Raw genomic sequence first — 14,628 nt, 5'->3', positions numbered from 1 at the left:
CAGTGAGCCTTAAACGTGCTAAGTGAATATGAGTTGTTTATATGTACATCAGTATGCCACATATATTTAGGGGTGGGTACCTTTGTTTCTCACAGATTATTGCTTCCAGAAGATTAGGGAGTTCTAGGAAGAGAAGTAGAGGAAGTTGTAGATCAGTCATAAGAACCAGTAGCTCCCCCTTTCTGGAATTTTAAAGCCGTGTGGTGAAACAAGACTTTCTTCAATTTTGTGACCGAACTTTAAAAAAGGTCCAGGTATACCTTTTAGTTTTGGAACTTGGTGCCCTCGTTCATGGAAAAAGTTATTGTCCATCTGCTGTCCTCTGTCAGAGTGGCCAAGTAACTGTTTTGGATTCTCTCTAGACAGAGATCTTGGGTTATTTTCCTAAAGCTCTTTGTTACTAGACTTCTGCAGTCATCTCTTGATCCTTGACCTTGATTATTTGGTTCTAGTGTTCTCTGATTCTCTTAATTTTTTTCTGTCATCTTTTCCTTTTTATTGCCAGCACCACAGCACCTTCTTGATTCTCAGTGCTACTTCATTCACAGTTTGTCAAATGCAGAAAAACTATAGTTTTACCTCAGTGTTTTATTAGTTTCCCAACTCCCCTTCCCCTTTTTCTTCCAAGTCAAACGAACTTCAGCCAGCCCTCGCCTGCCAAGCCATGTTGGCCTCTGTTGGCACTTTTTCTGATCAACCCTGGTGCTCTAAGTATTTATTCATCACCTCATCCCCCATTGATGTCTGTTCACAAACATTGTTTATATTTTTAAATATGCCCAGCCTACTTTCTTTGTTTAAGTCCTAGTCTTTTTTCTGCCATTCTTTTATTCTCCTTCTTGCATCCCTCTATATCAGATTCATTTAGATATCTCATTTCCTTCATCAGATATCTCACTTCCCTCATCTGTATCCTCCAATAATTCTTTGCCACATTTTCTTAGAAATGTAGTATAAGAGTGGACTCTTCAGAGAGCTATTGATTTTATCCTTTTATTTAACAGATAAGGAAACTGATCCAGAGAAAGAAAGTGACTTGCTTAAAATTACAAAGTTCATTTGGGTGTAATTCTTAACTGCTAGAATATGGCCTTTCCATATCCTTCAAACCTTCACTGTCATACTTCTGTCTTTAAGACTTCCCTTTTGGTAAATACTCCTTTGAGTTCCTCAGGGACACCAGACATTAGTGTTGTAATGTGTTAGTATGGAAAGGGGAAGGAAAAAAGGATGTTATTGCACACAGTATTACCTCTTCTTCCTAAATTGTTTTATCTGTGTTTACAATTTGCCTTGTTCAATAGAGTTTAAGTCCCCTAGCTATGTTCTTCTTAATTTTATGCCTTGGTTAAAGGTCATTAAAAAAGAGTAGGTATGCATTCGCTTTGCAAACATTTATTTATACCTTTCCTATGCCTGACTACGTATTGGGCACTAAGAATAAAGAGGTGACTCCAAAATAGCCCCTAATGTCAAGGAGCTAGCTCATAGCCCGATAGGTGAAACAGGTCTATCAAGAAATATAGTATGACGAGGACTATACTTCTCCCATAGGGCAATAGAAATAAAACAGAGAGGCTTGCTTAATGGTCTTGGGGAAATAGAAAATCCTTGTAGAAGAAGGCACATTTAAGCTAGACTTTTTGGGATAAGTGGAATTTTATAAGACAGAAAAGTCTGATAGTGGCCCTCTCTCCTCAAAACCCTCAATTGATGCCCATTTTTATTTTTAAAAACCAAAGTCTTTATTGTGCCCTGGATGGCCCTACACAGTCTGGTCCCCCATTACTCTCTGACCTTATCTCTTTTCTCCTTCGCCTCACCCTCCTGCTCCCACACCACTGGCCTCCCTGCTGTTCTTCGAACATACCAGGTACACTTTACCTACCTCAGGGCCTTTGCACTTGCCTTTCCTTCAGTAGACACAGGTGTCATGTCTTCATCTTGTTCACATTTTTTTCTCAAAAAGTACCTATTCAAGTGATGTGTCTTTCCTGACCATCCTATTTAAATGACACCTACTGTCCAGCAGGCCTTGTCCCCTCTCCTTGCTTTATTTCTCTCCATATCATGTGTAACATTCTACTTAATTTACTTTGTTTGCCTCCCTCCACTTCCTACCCCACGCAAGAATAAGCTTCAAAAAGGCAGAGACTTTGATTTTTCATTTCTCTATCCCTAGTGGCTAGAGCAGGGCCTGGCACATAATATACTTGTTGAATGAATAGTCATATGACAAATATCTGCTTTCAATAAATATATTATATGATTAGATTTTTAAATTCTCATAACTTCATTCTAAGTGTTACAGGATCTCAAAAATCTCTGGAAACTGCATTGGAAGTTAACATCTTGCTTAGAAAGTTTAGCTGGACTCTCATTGCTCAGACTATAATAAGAATGTGGGAAAAAATGAGGAGTAATGAAAAGTTCTATCTGAAAGTAAAAGTGTTAGCTGTGTGACAGTTTAATGTGGGTATCTATTCCCATAATCCTTGTTTATTCCCATAATTCTGTATTTCCCACCCTTCTCCCCCTTTAAGGTAAGAATTAGTAAGCCAAAAAAGAGAAATGAAAAAATAAATTAATCACCAATAAAAATCAGTTTTTGTCTTTTGATTGTGATGTGAGCTCTTAAGGATGATTTGTAAAAGAAAGCTAAGATTTTTCAGGACAGAGGCTTGGAAGTTGTTGATTAATGAGTGACCATATTACTCAGAGTGATGTGGCCCCTCCAGCCTGGTGTAGCCCTTAGAATGTACAACAGCCACAAATGTTAAGACTAATCAGCACTTGGGGAGCAGGATTCCCTGCTTCTACCCACTGGTGAGACTATACTAGAGCTGTAGCATTGTATAACTTTACTTAGTTAATTTTCTGTTCTTTTTTTTCCTAAATCTTCAATATGGTAAATTGGTCAAAGAGCTCAGTTCTGACTCTAAACTGTACTATAAAAAAGCATGTCATCTTAGGAGGCAGTGGCTGGAAGTTAAGTCTTGGGTTCTGTTCCTTCTTCTGTCTCATTTTTTCTCTGGTCTCATTTCCTCATCTACATGAATAGAGATAGGTCTGGATTAGATGACCTCCGAAGCTCTCTATCTCAAGCTTGGGCAGTCTGACTTTCCATTTGCAAGTAAAAACTCATGACCACCCAAATAGTGTGCCCTGCCTTGAATGCAAAAGGAATAGGAATACTTTTCTCCCCATTTTAGTTTCCTCTGAGAAAATGGTTGCTCTTTTTTAGTTGGATTACAGCATCGCTAGAATGCATGTGTAATTTGTGTGAAACTCAACAGCTTTTCCAGCATTCCAGATGCTCTGTATAATATGCACCAGTGTTATGGTTTTTCTTCCCTAGGAGTTACTAGGGGAATGCCAATGATGTTTGTTCCCCTTCCTTTCTATTTTGCATTAGGATGCAACATAATTGACATTTTGGAGCTATTACACTTGATGGCTCCTGTCAACAAAAATATATTAATTCAAGAACCTTCTGAAATACCACTTAAATGAGATCTATGTTTCCCATCTCCACACTTCTAAATAATACATTTTTAATCACCTTTGCTTGGTATAGCTCTTTTACCTTCTGCAAATCTTTCCTATGACTTCGTGCCCCTAGTCAATTTGTTAATCAGCTAGGGCCCACATAGGTCTACTTTGAGGCTGAGAGAATCAGAACAATATAGAAACAACCATTAGTAGAAAGAGCTCATGAGTTAGAGAGCTGGGTTCTAGCCCTAGCCCTGTCAAACTGAGCCTCAGTTGCCTTATACATAAAATGGGGATAATCTCTGTCTTGCCCTCATTGTGAGTTTAGTGGGAGGCTCAGATAAAGTAATAAAAATGCTCTTGAACTGTAATGAGGTAACAATAATAATAGACATAACTTGCCTACAAACTTCCAGAGAGTTAGAGGCGGTGCCAGAATTAGTACCATTATACTCACACCTAGCCTGGCACTGTGTTCAAAAAGCCAGCACCACTTATTGGCAGTTTTAGCATCTGAGAGGAGTAATTTTTCCTTCCCTTTCTTCCTCACTTTACTTGCTTAATTTAGTTTTAGGTAGTCATTCTATTAACATTTTAATGCTTGATTTGTTTTACTTATAATATGTTTTCCTTTTTTCTGCTTTTTAATCCAATCAGGAAATTTGTACATAGACTCCAGGCAAAATCTCCCTCCTTCGGTGATGCCACCCCCTGGTTATCCTCATATCCCACAGGCACTCAGCACTCCAGGAACAACGATTACAGGTAATTTGGGGTGTGGTGTGTTGAAGTTGGTACTCAGAGTTTAATATTGAAAAGCTTTAGGTGTCCCAACAGTAAACACGGCTCCCTAAGGATGGAGTGAACTCTCTGTTAAGGGAGGTGGGGTACAAAAGTCTGGACAGCTACTTGGCTCCAGTCCTGGTGAAGGGATTTTAAGTGTCATTTGGTGTTTGAACCATATGACCTGAAGCCTCTTTTAGCCCATGATGCTATCTTTGATTCTAATTATTGTCCTGTCTCCCTAAGAGGTAGGGTGCATAGAGCTTGTCCTGGGGTCTTAGGTAAAGTCTGACTTTGATAGGACTTCCGCAGGCTTCAAGAACCTACTTTGATTAGCTCCTATATAGTCATTCTGATGAAGTTCCTCTGGCTATAGTTTCCAGAGAAGTACCTATAGAGGACGTAAGTTTCAGGAGTTACTAGTTGATAAATTTTTTCCCCTAGGTTCCTGAGTGTAGGATGGTATATTTAGCAGGGCAGTAGAGACACATTGTTAGAGGTTGGAAGGGGTCTTAAGGATTATCTAGATGAAGAAACGGAGGCTCAGAAGGGGAGAGAGCTTGCCTAGAGCCACCAGTTTGGTAAAGTGGCCAAACTAAGACTTAAGCCTTGACATCTGGATTCAGAGTATATTTTTCTCATGTACTATGCTACCTTTTACTTAGGCTGTTTGAGAAGACAGAAGGTGATGTGAGGAGTAGATTTAAAACCCTAAAAAGAACTGTGTGCCAAGCAGTAGTAAAGGAAGAGTTGGGACTAAGTGACATGTCCTTTCATGAAGAGAAAGGAATAAATGTTATCTGTCCTTAGTGCTCACCAGTAACTTGTAGGTGGCGAGACACAATGATTAAGACTCTGGAGCCAGATTCCTAGGGTTTGAATCCTGGTGCTTTGACACTTAATAACTACCCAACTCTCCTATTTCAGCTTCCCTGTCTTTAAAAAGGAACTAATAAATATACCTAACAACCAAGGTTGTTAAAAGAATTAAATGAGAATTATATAAATCACTTACTTAGTGCCTGGCACATAATCAGGAATTTATATGTTTTTTAAAAATATATACAGGCAATTCTGCTATACTGCGATATACAGAAAACTTTACTAGTATTTTGTATAGTTGTACATTAAAAATTTCAGGGCTTATGAGAAAAATAGCAGCATATTTCTTGAATCTTTGTAATCAGAGTACTAACAAAAAGTATAATCAGTAAAAATTCCACAACAGTTAAAAGGATATGTTTAATTCCTAATAAAAGGATAAATTCTACAAATAAAGATTATTATTTGTTTTTAAATCACATCTGGTTTGGAAGGGGATTTGTCAAAGCTATGGAGATATGGTAGAAGGCACCAAAGTTGGGGAACACATACAGCACACGCCACACTAATCCAAGAAGAGGAGCATGGGGAGAGTGGACATCCTGTATCTGCTGTGTTCCTCCATGGCTGTGTTCCTACACAGCACTCAGCTGTGTAGATGGTCTCTGTGTTCACCTGCTTTTACTTGGTGGCACAAAAATGAACTTGCCAGGGAAAATTTACTGTGACCCAGTGTGACTTCAGTGGTACGTTGACATCATTCTCATGTGAGCCAATTCATGTTACTGAAACATATATTGAAGATGAAGAGACTAAGAGAAATGGTTGCATCAGCCGTCGGGTACTCTAGCACACTCGTTATGTCCTTTTTGCTGCAGCCTGGTTTAATGGAAAAAGTGTTGATTTTAGAGTCAAATGAACTGAGTTCAAATCCTTTCTCTTCCCCTTACTAATCATATGACTTTGTGTAACTTGCTCATCCTTACCTATGAAATGAAGATCATAAAAGACGTCTTGTTGAAGGCTTCTGGGTGTATTAGTGAGATAACGTGCCCTGAGTGCCTGACACATAGGAAGTGCTCTATATAGGCTTTTGTTTACTTCTCCCTTTCTTTTCTACTGAGTCACTACTGGCATTGCCTTCTTCCAGGCCATCACGGAGCCATGAACCAGCAGCACATGATGCCTTCCCCAGCCTTCCAGATGAGGCGCTCTCTGCCTCCAGATGACATCCAGGATGACTTTGATTGGGATTCAATTGTGTAGAGCTTGTTTCTGCAAGGCACCAGACCAGTGAAGGGAAAGGTTTAAGAAAATCCAGTTAAGAAAGTTGCTAATCATTTTACCAATGTTATTGAAATTTCTTTTGAAGACAATCAAAAAGATTTTAGCTGGATAACTTACTGCTTTTATCTGACCCAAACAAGTACTACATGTTTGTCTCCCTGCCAGCTGCCCTCTGTAGCTCCTAACTGTTGTGTGATTTGAACAGCTTTTGCATATTTGTGTCAATTTGATGTTGACCACAAGTGCCAGACTGATTTTTTCAGACAGAGCCTATTTTGCTGCAAGCAGTTTATAGATACATATGTGTAAATATATGTACAAAATTTACCGAAAGGCTTCAATTTTTTTCTAATTGGATTATTACATCTTGAAAGTTACTGTGAGTTTTTATTCCTTGTTAGGCTGTTTTCTGCAGGATGCTTTTAACTGATGTAGGCAACTGAAAAGAAATAGGTTTTTTCAAAGCCCAGTTTCCCCTTATTTAATCTTTTTCAGAAATGTGAGTATTGAGTTCTACCCAGTAAGTCAAAGAACCCAGAGTTACTCTCCAAACAATCCAAAGGGGCATGTTGTTCCTGAGCAGCATAAAGAACTGACCAAATTTTTTTGATGGTCAGGGATTATAGAGTTTATGTTATACCTTATCAATGTCTGTTTTCCTAACTCTGCCTTATCTGCCTTATAACAACTCTAAAATTTATTTGATTGATTAAAAGCTGAGCATTGCGTAGCTCTTTAAACAAGTCAATGCCTCCACTTCATTTATATATTTATTATTCAAAAGTGTTATTTTAGTATTTATTGCTACCTTCTGTGAACGCTCAGCTTATTGGGTTCATTAAGGAGAAACGCCGTGTCTGAAAGCACAGAATTATTTTTCTTGATAAAGAGTTTACAAGCAAGACAGATTGTTATTCTCTTTATCGTCATTCTTTATACCATGCGAGTATATTTCTCTATCTTATTGAGACTTATTAGCTAAGTGGGATTTTTTTTGGAGTTTGCATCAGAGTTCATTTGGGCAACAGAATGGAAGGGCATTGTCTATAAAGCAAATTTCCCCATTCATTCTCTTTCCATTTAGGAAGCACTCAAAGGAGGATAGAGCAACACAGATTTTATTTGCCTTAGTCTTCAGTGCAGTTTTTGTTACGTGGCCTGCTGTTTCTGTTGTCTTGTGTTTCTGTGATTGCCTGATATTTGGTTTCTTCTTTGAAATGCAGCCTGCTTCTTGGGGGTTAGTAGTAGTAGTAGTTTGTTTATTGTTTCATATCACATCACAGTTACTTTGCATGGATTGATTGTCTTAGTTTTATAATAAAACTAAAAGAAATGAGACTTTAAAAAATGAATAGATTTCGAATTGGTTCCTTAGACCAAATAAAAAGCAGAATTTCTTTCAGTTCTAGTGGGGAAATAAATATGTTCCATCAAATTAAGGAGCAATAACTGCTCGCTGGTTGCTTTTTGGCATCTGTAATCTCTATCAGCCATACTTAAATCACTTTAATTAGCCTTAGTGATTCTTAGTAATCTCTACTTGAACTAAACAGACATCTTTGTTTCTGTATATGTGTATGTGAGAGTGTTTGTGAATGTGTATGGGTATTTTTTTTTTTTAATGGAGTGTTGCCTTGAATGATGAATCACTGGGAAGCCAGCCATGGTAAAGGCTGGTAAGGTTGGGAAGAAAGGAAGAGCTTTTTGTTCCTGTTGTTTGGACCCTGCTTGGCATGAAAAAGGAAGCTCAGTTCCAGCCCCTTGGATCAGTGAAAATCAGAGGATTCTGGAAAGGTAGCCAACAGGACCCTCTTAGATGGATAACATAGGCAAAATGAGATAGCCTGCAGAGTAAAAGCTTGGAAAAAAAAAAAGTGGGTGATTTTCAATAGTCCGCTTAAGTCACTGTTCTCTAGATACCAAAATAATCATTTTGAAACTTCTAATTGCTTGGGTAGCAATGTGCACTTTAAATAATTTGGGTATTGATATGTGGTCTCATATTGAATGGTTTGAGTAGAAACCACCGATGAAGATTTTATAAATTGTATGAAGCTAATTTCCTATTTGGCAATCATTTACTGATATGCAGTGATCAATATTTTTATAAGAATTTAAACTTACCAAGAATGGCCCTGGAGGCAGAGCCTCCATCCAGACCCATCTCACTCTTGTGATTCAGGTGACCTGGGAGCCCAGGACAGGTCTTCTCAGTGGGCTCCAGCCAGACAGAGCACCTGGTGAGGTGCAGAGCATCCCTCTAGTGGCCATTTCAGTTGGTAGTTGTTAGTGCAAAGTAAGTTCTGTTTGGGGCTTAAATTGACTGAAGACTTTTGGGGAAAAGAATAATAAATGCATATAATCAAATGGGGGTACTCTGTCCAGGAGAATAATCCGACTGGCATTTGTGGCAGTTTTCGAAATGTAAATGTATTCATGTGTGTTCTTGTAAATACATGTCTCTCAGATGTCCTTTGAAATGGGAGGGAATCAATCGGGGATTATTTCAAATGGAATAGAGTATTTTGATATTGTTCATTCAGAGGGTGATGTGTACATATCTATATTGTATATATGTGATGAAAATGCATTGGCTTTTTGTGCAAACACAACCTGCTCTCTGTACTGCTGTTGGACAGTCAGTGTTTTAATGTTTCTACAGTTTTGCTATTGCACGATTTCATATTTTGCCTCTATGATGAACGGCACCCATTCTTTGTAACTGTTTAGTGCTGTAAAGAAATATTCCAAGTGTCATTAGGATTGTTGCTGCCAGAACTGATATGCATGAATGGCACTTAAAATAAATATATTATGTTAACTCTATTTATAACATTGATTCGTCTGTCATTTGCTGCAATTAAGGGAACAAGATTGGAGCTAGTCCCCACAGTCAGTCCTTGGGGCCACGGAGACTGTCTCATGTATTGCTGCCTCAGAATAGTCATTGTTGCTATTTATTGAACATCTCACTAGCTCCATGAACTTGGGGACGTTTTTTAATTTCTCTGAGCCTATCATTTTTCTCATTTACAGCGCCTGTAAAATGAGGATAATACCTACCTCCTAGAGTTGTAGTGAGATTAATGCATTTAAACATTTAGAACAACACCTGGAACATAGAAAAGTACTAGTATGTGCCAGGCGCTGTGCTAAGTAGATATTGTTATCCTATAGTATGGGAACAGTGCAGATAGTGGTCCAGTGGCTTACCCAGATCCTTTGCTGGCAAGTGGTAGAGCCAACGTTAGGAACTGGGCGGCACAGCAGGAAGTGAGAGGCAAGAGAGCAGTAAAGTTTCATCTGTATCTGCAGCCTCTCCCCAGCACTAGCATCACCGCCTCAGCCCCCACCTCAGATCATCAAGCATTAGATTCTCATAGGAGCGCCAGTCCCTGGTGCCAGAAAGGTTGGAGACCGCTACCCTAGACAAAAGGGAGAAGACGTTTCCATTTATACCACTGCTCTGAGCCAGGCATGGAAGCTGGATTAGCATGGGAAGGTGGGAATGAAGCAGGAGAAGTGATTGGTTGCTAGTAAAGAACCAAGCACATCAGTCCTAAGTGGTGATGTCCCGACTGTGGAAACAGGCTCAGAGAGACTAAGGAACAAGGAGACCAATAACACTGGTGGAAATGGACTTGAAGCTACAGCCCGTTTCACTCAGGAAAACACTCTTCCAATCCCATGACCCGGCCTAAGGCCTTGTGCTGCTTATAACAACCCATACAACACTGCCAGGAAAATCTGTTTGTTATAATTTTACAGATGGGGAAACAAGTTCAAAAAGGTTAACTGGCCTAAGTTCTCACAACTAGTAAGAGGCTCTGGGGTAAAACAGTCTGGTGGGCGTGACTCCAAAGTTCATTTCTTTTTATCCCACTGCCATCCACAGGGATAGTGCCTTCCCGCTCTGTGTGTGTGTGAGAGAGAGAGGGACTTGGAGAGGGAAGCTCTGCTTTTCTCTGATTACAGGTAAATTTTGGTCATCTGTAGTGCCTCTGCAGGACTGTAATAGGGGGCATAGTTAAATGTCACTTTGTGCTGATTCAGGTGCAGAAGTACACCTTTGTTGCTGGTCAAGTGCAAATATATATATTTCCATTTAATATATATTTTATATTTAATATATTTATTTTATATGGAAATACACATATAAAAGATCATTAAGATGCATGTTTAATTTTCAAGGCTGTAGCATGTTACCATGTGCAAAGGGCTGCTATTTATAGATAAGCCCTTACCAGCTGGCTAAAGCAGTCCTGGAAAATCCACGTAAGGAAGGGTTAACTGCATCTAAATGCCTTAGAATCACAGAACTATCTTGAAGGTTTTAAGCTAGAAGGGGCCTTTGAAATCATCTAATACAACTTCTACATTTTGCTGTTGATAACATTGAGACCCAGAGAGAAGTGATTTGCTTCAAGTCATGCAGCTGGTTAGGGGGAAATTGGAAGATGGGGAGGAGTAGAGAACATCATTTACCTGGCAGGCATACGAAGTTCCTACATACATTCTTATTTGATCTACATAAGAACCTGTTGCTGTAGTACTGTTATTGCCCCATTTTACAAGAGGAAAACTGTCTCAGAGAGGTAGAGCACAATGCAGCTGCATCCTGAATGCATTCACTCAAAGCACACCAATTTAATTATACACAGTTGGCCAAAAAGACAATGGAAATCTTAAATAATGTTACAGTGAGTATTTGCACTTCAGTGTGAGATGGAAGATTCGAACCTGACACCCTGACTGGTATCTGCTGCCATGTACCTCTCTGCATGAGCTTCTCACTGTTGAGTATAATTCCAGTGGATAAAGATGCATATTTTCTGCACGACATTACCCTTGGATGCAAGCCAGCTGCGTAAAGACACACTATAACCAAGAATTAGAAGAACTGGCTATGTTGGGCTTTGGGACATGGTGTGTTTATCTCCAGTGTTTTTCAAGAGTGATTTTGAACTTACCTCTCATGTCTCCATATGATACGTGACTTGTCAATGTGCGAAGCACAAACTTGGTAAATGGCTGCACCAGAGCCAGAATTCAGTTCAACCTCAGGTCAGGGCGTTTCCGACTCCCTAAGTCACACTGACCCCAGAAATAAAGAATACGATAGCTACCATTTATTACTTGTTACTTAATTTACTTATTCCAAGCACTTGATGTAAATGATTATATTTACTCTTCAAGTGTGCGGTAGACACCACTATTATCAACCTCATTTTGCAAATGAATCTGAGCCACAAAGTCACTTCCCCGGGGGTCATCCAGCTTGTAAGTGGTAGAAGTAATAATAATAATAGCAGCAGCAGAGCCATTATTTCAAACCTTGGCCTTCCAGCCCAAATGCCTGCCCTTTGCACCATGCTGTGCTGTCAGTTCCTGGGCTCTGTTTGGCCTAGAGTGAGGGCCTTAGACCAAAGCAATGAGGCTGCAGTGAGCAGTGGGGGCCACCAGAGGGCAGAGGACTGTCGAATGTCTGCCTTTCCTCTCTTGGAAGGTTTCATCATTGGGCTATGCTCCCTTTCTCCGCAGCCCCCAGAACGAGGTGCTCCTAAAGACAGGGACCCAGTGGCCACCCCTTAGAATTGTCTTCTAAACCAGAGCTTGCTGGAGAAAGCCAAGGAGCCCCTCTAGTTCTCAGCAATGAATACTAGCAGGGCCCACTTCGGAGCTGCCTCTGAGCCTGCTGCCCCAGCCCAGGCCTCTTGATGCTCATTGCCCCCTCTACTCCAAGATTAGGGTGGGGAAAGTCACCCCACTATCAACCCCAAACTCTGAGTCTCCTGAGGCACTGATTTTCTGGGACCAGTTGATGCTGGGACTGGCATTGTTTAAGTAGGTGTGGCGAGGGCTGGCCAGTGCCACTGTTGAGTCCACCCTTGCCCTCCCAGCCCTGCCTCTGAGCCTAAGCAGGCATTGATATTCTCATGCACTCAGGCACAGATTCATGTAGTTATCACAAACATTATGATTATTGCCACCATTTGCCCGGCCCTCTGCCCGGCACTTGACAGCCATTCTCTGAGCACTCCCAACTGTCCCGCAAGGTTGGTGTCATTATCTCTTTTTTACTGCTGGACATTGCTACTCAGAGAGGTGAAGTCATTTGCCCAAGGTCACAGCCAGTAAGAGACTGGCGAGTGGATGGGAACCCAGATCTGCCTATCCGAGTTCTGCTCTTCCCGCTAAGGCATATTGCCTCTTCCACAACACTCCCCACTTGGCCTTGACCTCCCCCAGTGCCAGTCACCACACCCCATCCCACCTTACCCCAGGGAGGGCCTGAGCTGACGTCACTGTGGGTAAATGACACCCCTCACAACACAGCCCCCTAAAGGTCAGAAAGGCAACTTCCTTTCCCAGACAATGGCAATAAAGATGTCTGAGGACGTTTCCCGCCCTTCCCATGCCTGAGTGACGTTCACAGGCAGAGGCCTTCCTGGGAACAGTCCTCTGGTTCCGTGTGCGAGTGTGTGAGTGCACAAGCTGTGTGACTCTGTGGTGTGTCTATGTGTTCGTAAGCTCTGTACCTGGCTGATGGTAAGTCAGGGTAACTGCAGGTGGTTGTGTAACTGATTGTGCCCATGAGCCTGGTGTATGTGTGAGACTATATGTAAGTGAGTCTTTGAATGTGTGTGCTTGTGTGACTATGTGCTTGTCTAAGCATGTGTTGTGGCTGGATAAGTGATTGTGTAACCTGTGTGATTGCAGCTGTGTGCCTTCGTGTATCTGGGTGTGCTAATAATCTACAGGTAGGGGAGAAAGCATGCTGCTGGAAGGGAAGGAGATGGCTCCTCACTCAAGCTCTGGTTCCCTCCTCCCTTCTGTGCCTTCTTAGCCATTCTGGCTTCCCAAGGGCCCATGTCCCAGGAGACACTTGCTGGGATGGAGCTGAGTTTCTGGGCACTGTCAGGGTTAGGCCCTATGAGTCCCATACAAACGAATTCTTCCCCTTTCCCATCACATCCTGGTCTTGCCTCCTGTCACTGCTGCTGTTCTTTGAGCTGGATCCCTGATCTATCTACACTGACTCCTGCCCTCAGGCAGCCCACACTCTGCCTACCCAAAGCAGCTGGTCCCTTGTGAGCTGCCGCCTATAGGTGAACATGTGCCCTGCAGGCCCCAAGGGCCAGAAAAATACATGAGGCAATGGAACGAACACAGACTCTGGTGTCAGAAGAACCAAGAACTTCATCTGAGCAAGACAGTGCCCTCTCTGGTCCTCACTTCCCTCATCTGCAAAATGGGGATGAAATGCCTTACTTCAAAGTGCTGATGAGACCCATCCATGACATAGATGGTCAGCAGTCAGAAAGCAGCCAGCATGGGCCCTGGTACATATTAGCTCCCAAGGACTGCTCTTGCTTTTCCTGTCTGCTCCCCTCCTTCTCCATTCTTCTATGTGCCAACTGTTGCCATGTTGCCAAGACCAGTGGAATCTCCTGCACACCATCTTTCCCATCATCCCCTGCCCTCCCAGAGCACTGCCAGGGGCAGAACACACCCCTTCTCTCCTGGACTAGTGCAGCAGCCGTGTCCACACAGTCAGCTCTCGGCACCAAGTACCACGGTGGCCTTTCTGAATCAAAATCCTTCTCATGGTCTTTCCTGCTCTGAAACCTCCCACGGCTCCCTACTGTCGCCAAGTCAAGGGGAAACATCTTCGCCTGGTATTTAAAGCCTCCTTCCTGGTCAGCTTACCCACAGCACCTCTCGACACACTCTCCGCTTTAGCCTCATCTCTCCTCCTTTCCCCTCTGTACTTCCTGCAGCCAGGCCTCTGCCCTACAGACCTCGTCTCTGTGGGTCCAAATCTTCCCATTGATTGAGGCCCAGTTCAAACGCCACCTCCACCTTGTCTGTCAAGCATTCTCGAACTTGACTCCAGGGGAACCTGGTCTCATGGCTTCCAGAATGCTCCCCACGGAGCCTGATGGAATCTGTGCCCTCATTCTATCCTCCTCCCTCTAGCCTATGGTCTCTGGGGCACATAGTGGGAGCTCCAGCTGTGTCTCTCTCCCTCCCTGACAGCCCTCGAGTGTGGAAGGTTGTCTCCTTTGCCAGCGCCCAGAACAGGCTGGAGTGGGGGATGAAGAAGCAGCTGCTGTGTGGGGAGCAGATGGTGAATGGAGCTCTCCCTTCGCCTCATCCAGGCAGGCCACAGTGATGTGAGATGACACTGCTGAGCAAATAACCAGACACACCCTCTGTCCACTCCCCAGCTGCCCCCCAGAG

General features: G+C 42.2%; 1 protein-coding gene across 1 annotated transcript in view; it reads left to right on the top strand.

Annotated features, from left to right (window-relative positions):
• The window catches only part of FOXJ3 (forkhead box J3), a 91,110-nt gene extending 83,767 nt beyond the window's left edge, over positions 1 to 7,343 (top strand). Inside the window, exons 10-11 of the mRNA XM_006903993.2 lie at positions 4,150 to 4,257; positions 6,248 to 7,343. Of these exons, the coding sequence (XP_006904055.1) occupies positions 4,150 to 4,257; positions 6,248 to 6,363 (224 nt within the window). The 3' untranslated portion in view covers positions 6,364 to 7,343. The remainder of the gene's footprint in view (positions 1 to 4,149; positions 4,258 to 6,247) is intronic.
• The last annotated feature ends 7,285 nt before the right edge of the window (positions 7,344 to 14,628 follow it).

This window comes from Pteropus alecto, unplaced genomic scaffold, assembly GCF_000325575.1.
Source record: "Pteropus alecto unplaced genomic scaffold, ASM32557v1 scaffold170, whole genome shotgun sequence".
Lineage (NCBI taxonomy): Eukaryota > Metazoa > Chordata > Mammalia > Chiroptera > Pteropodidae > Pteropus > Pteropus alecto.
The sequence above is the reverse complement of the archived record's forward strand: the minus strand, read 5'-3'. Positions and strand labels throughout refer to the sequence as shown.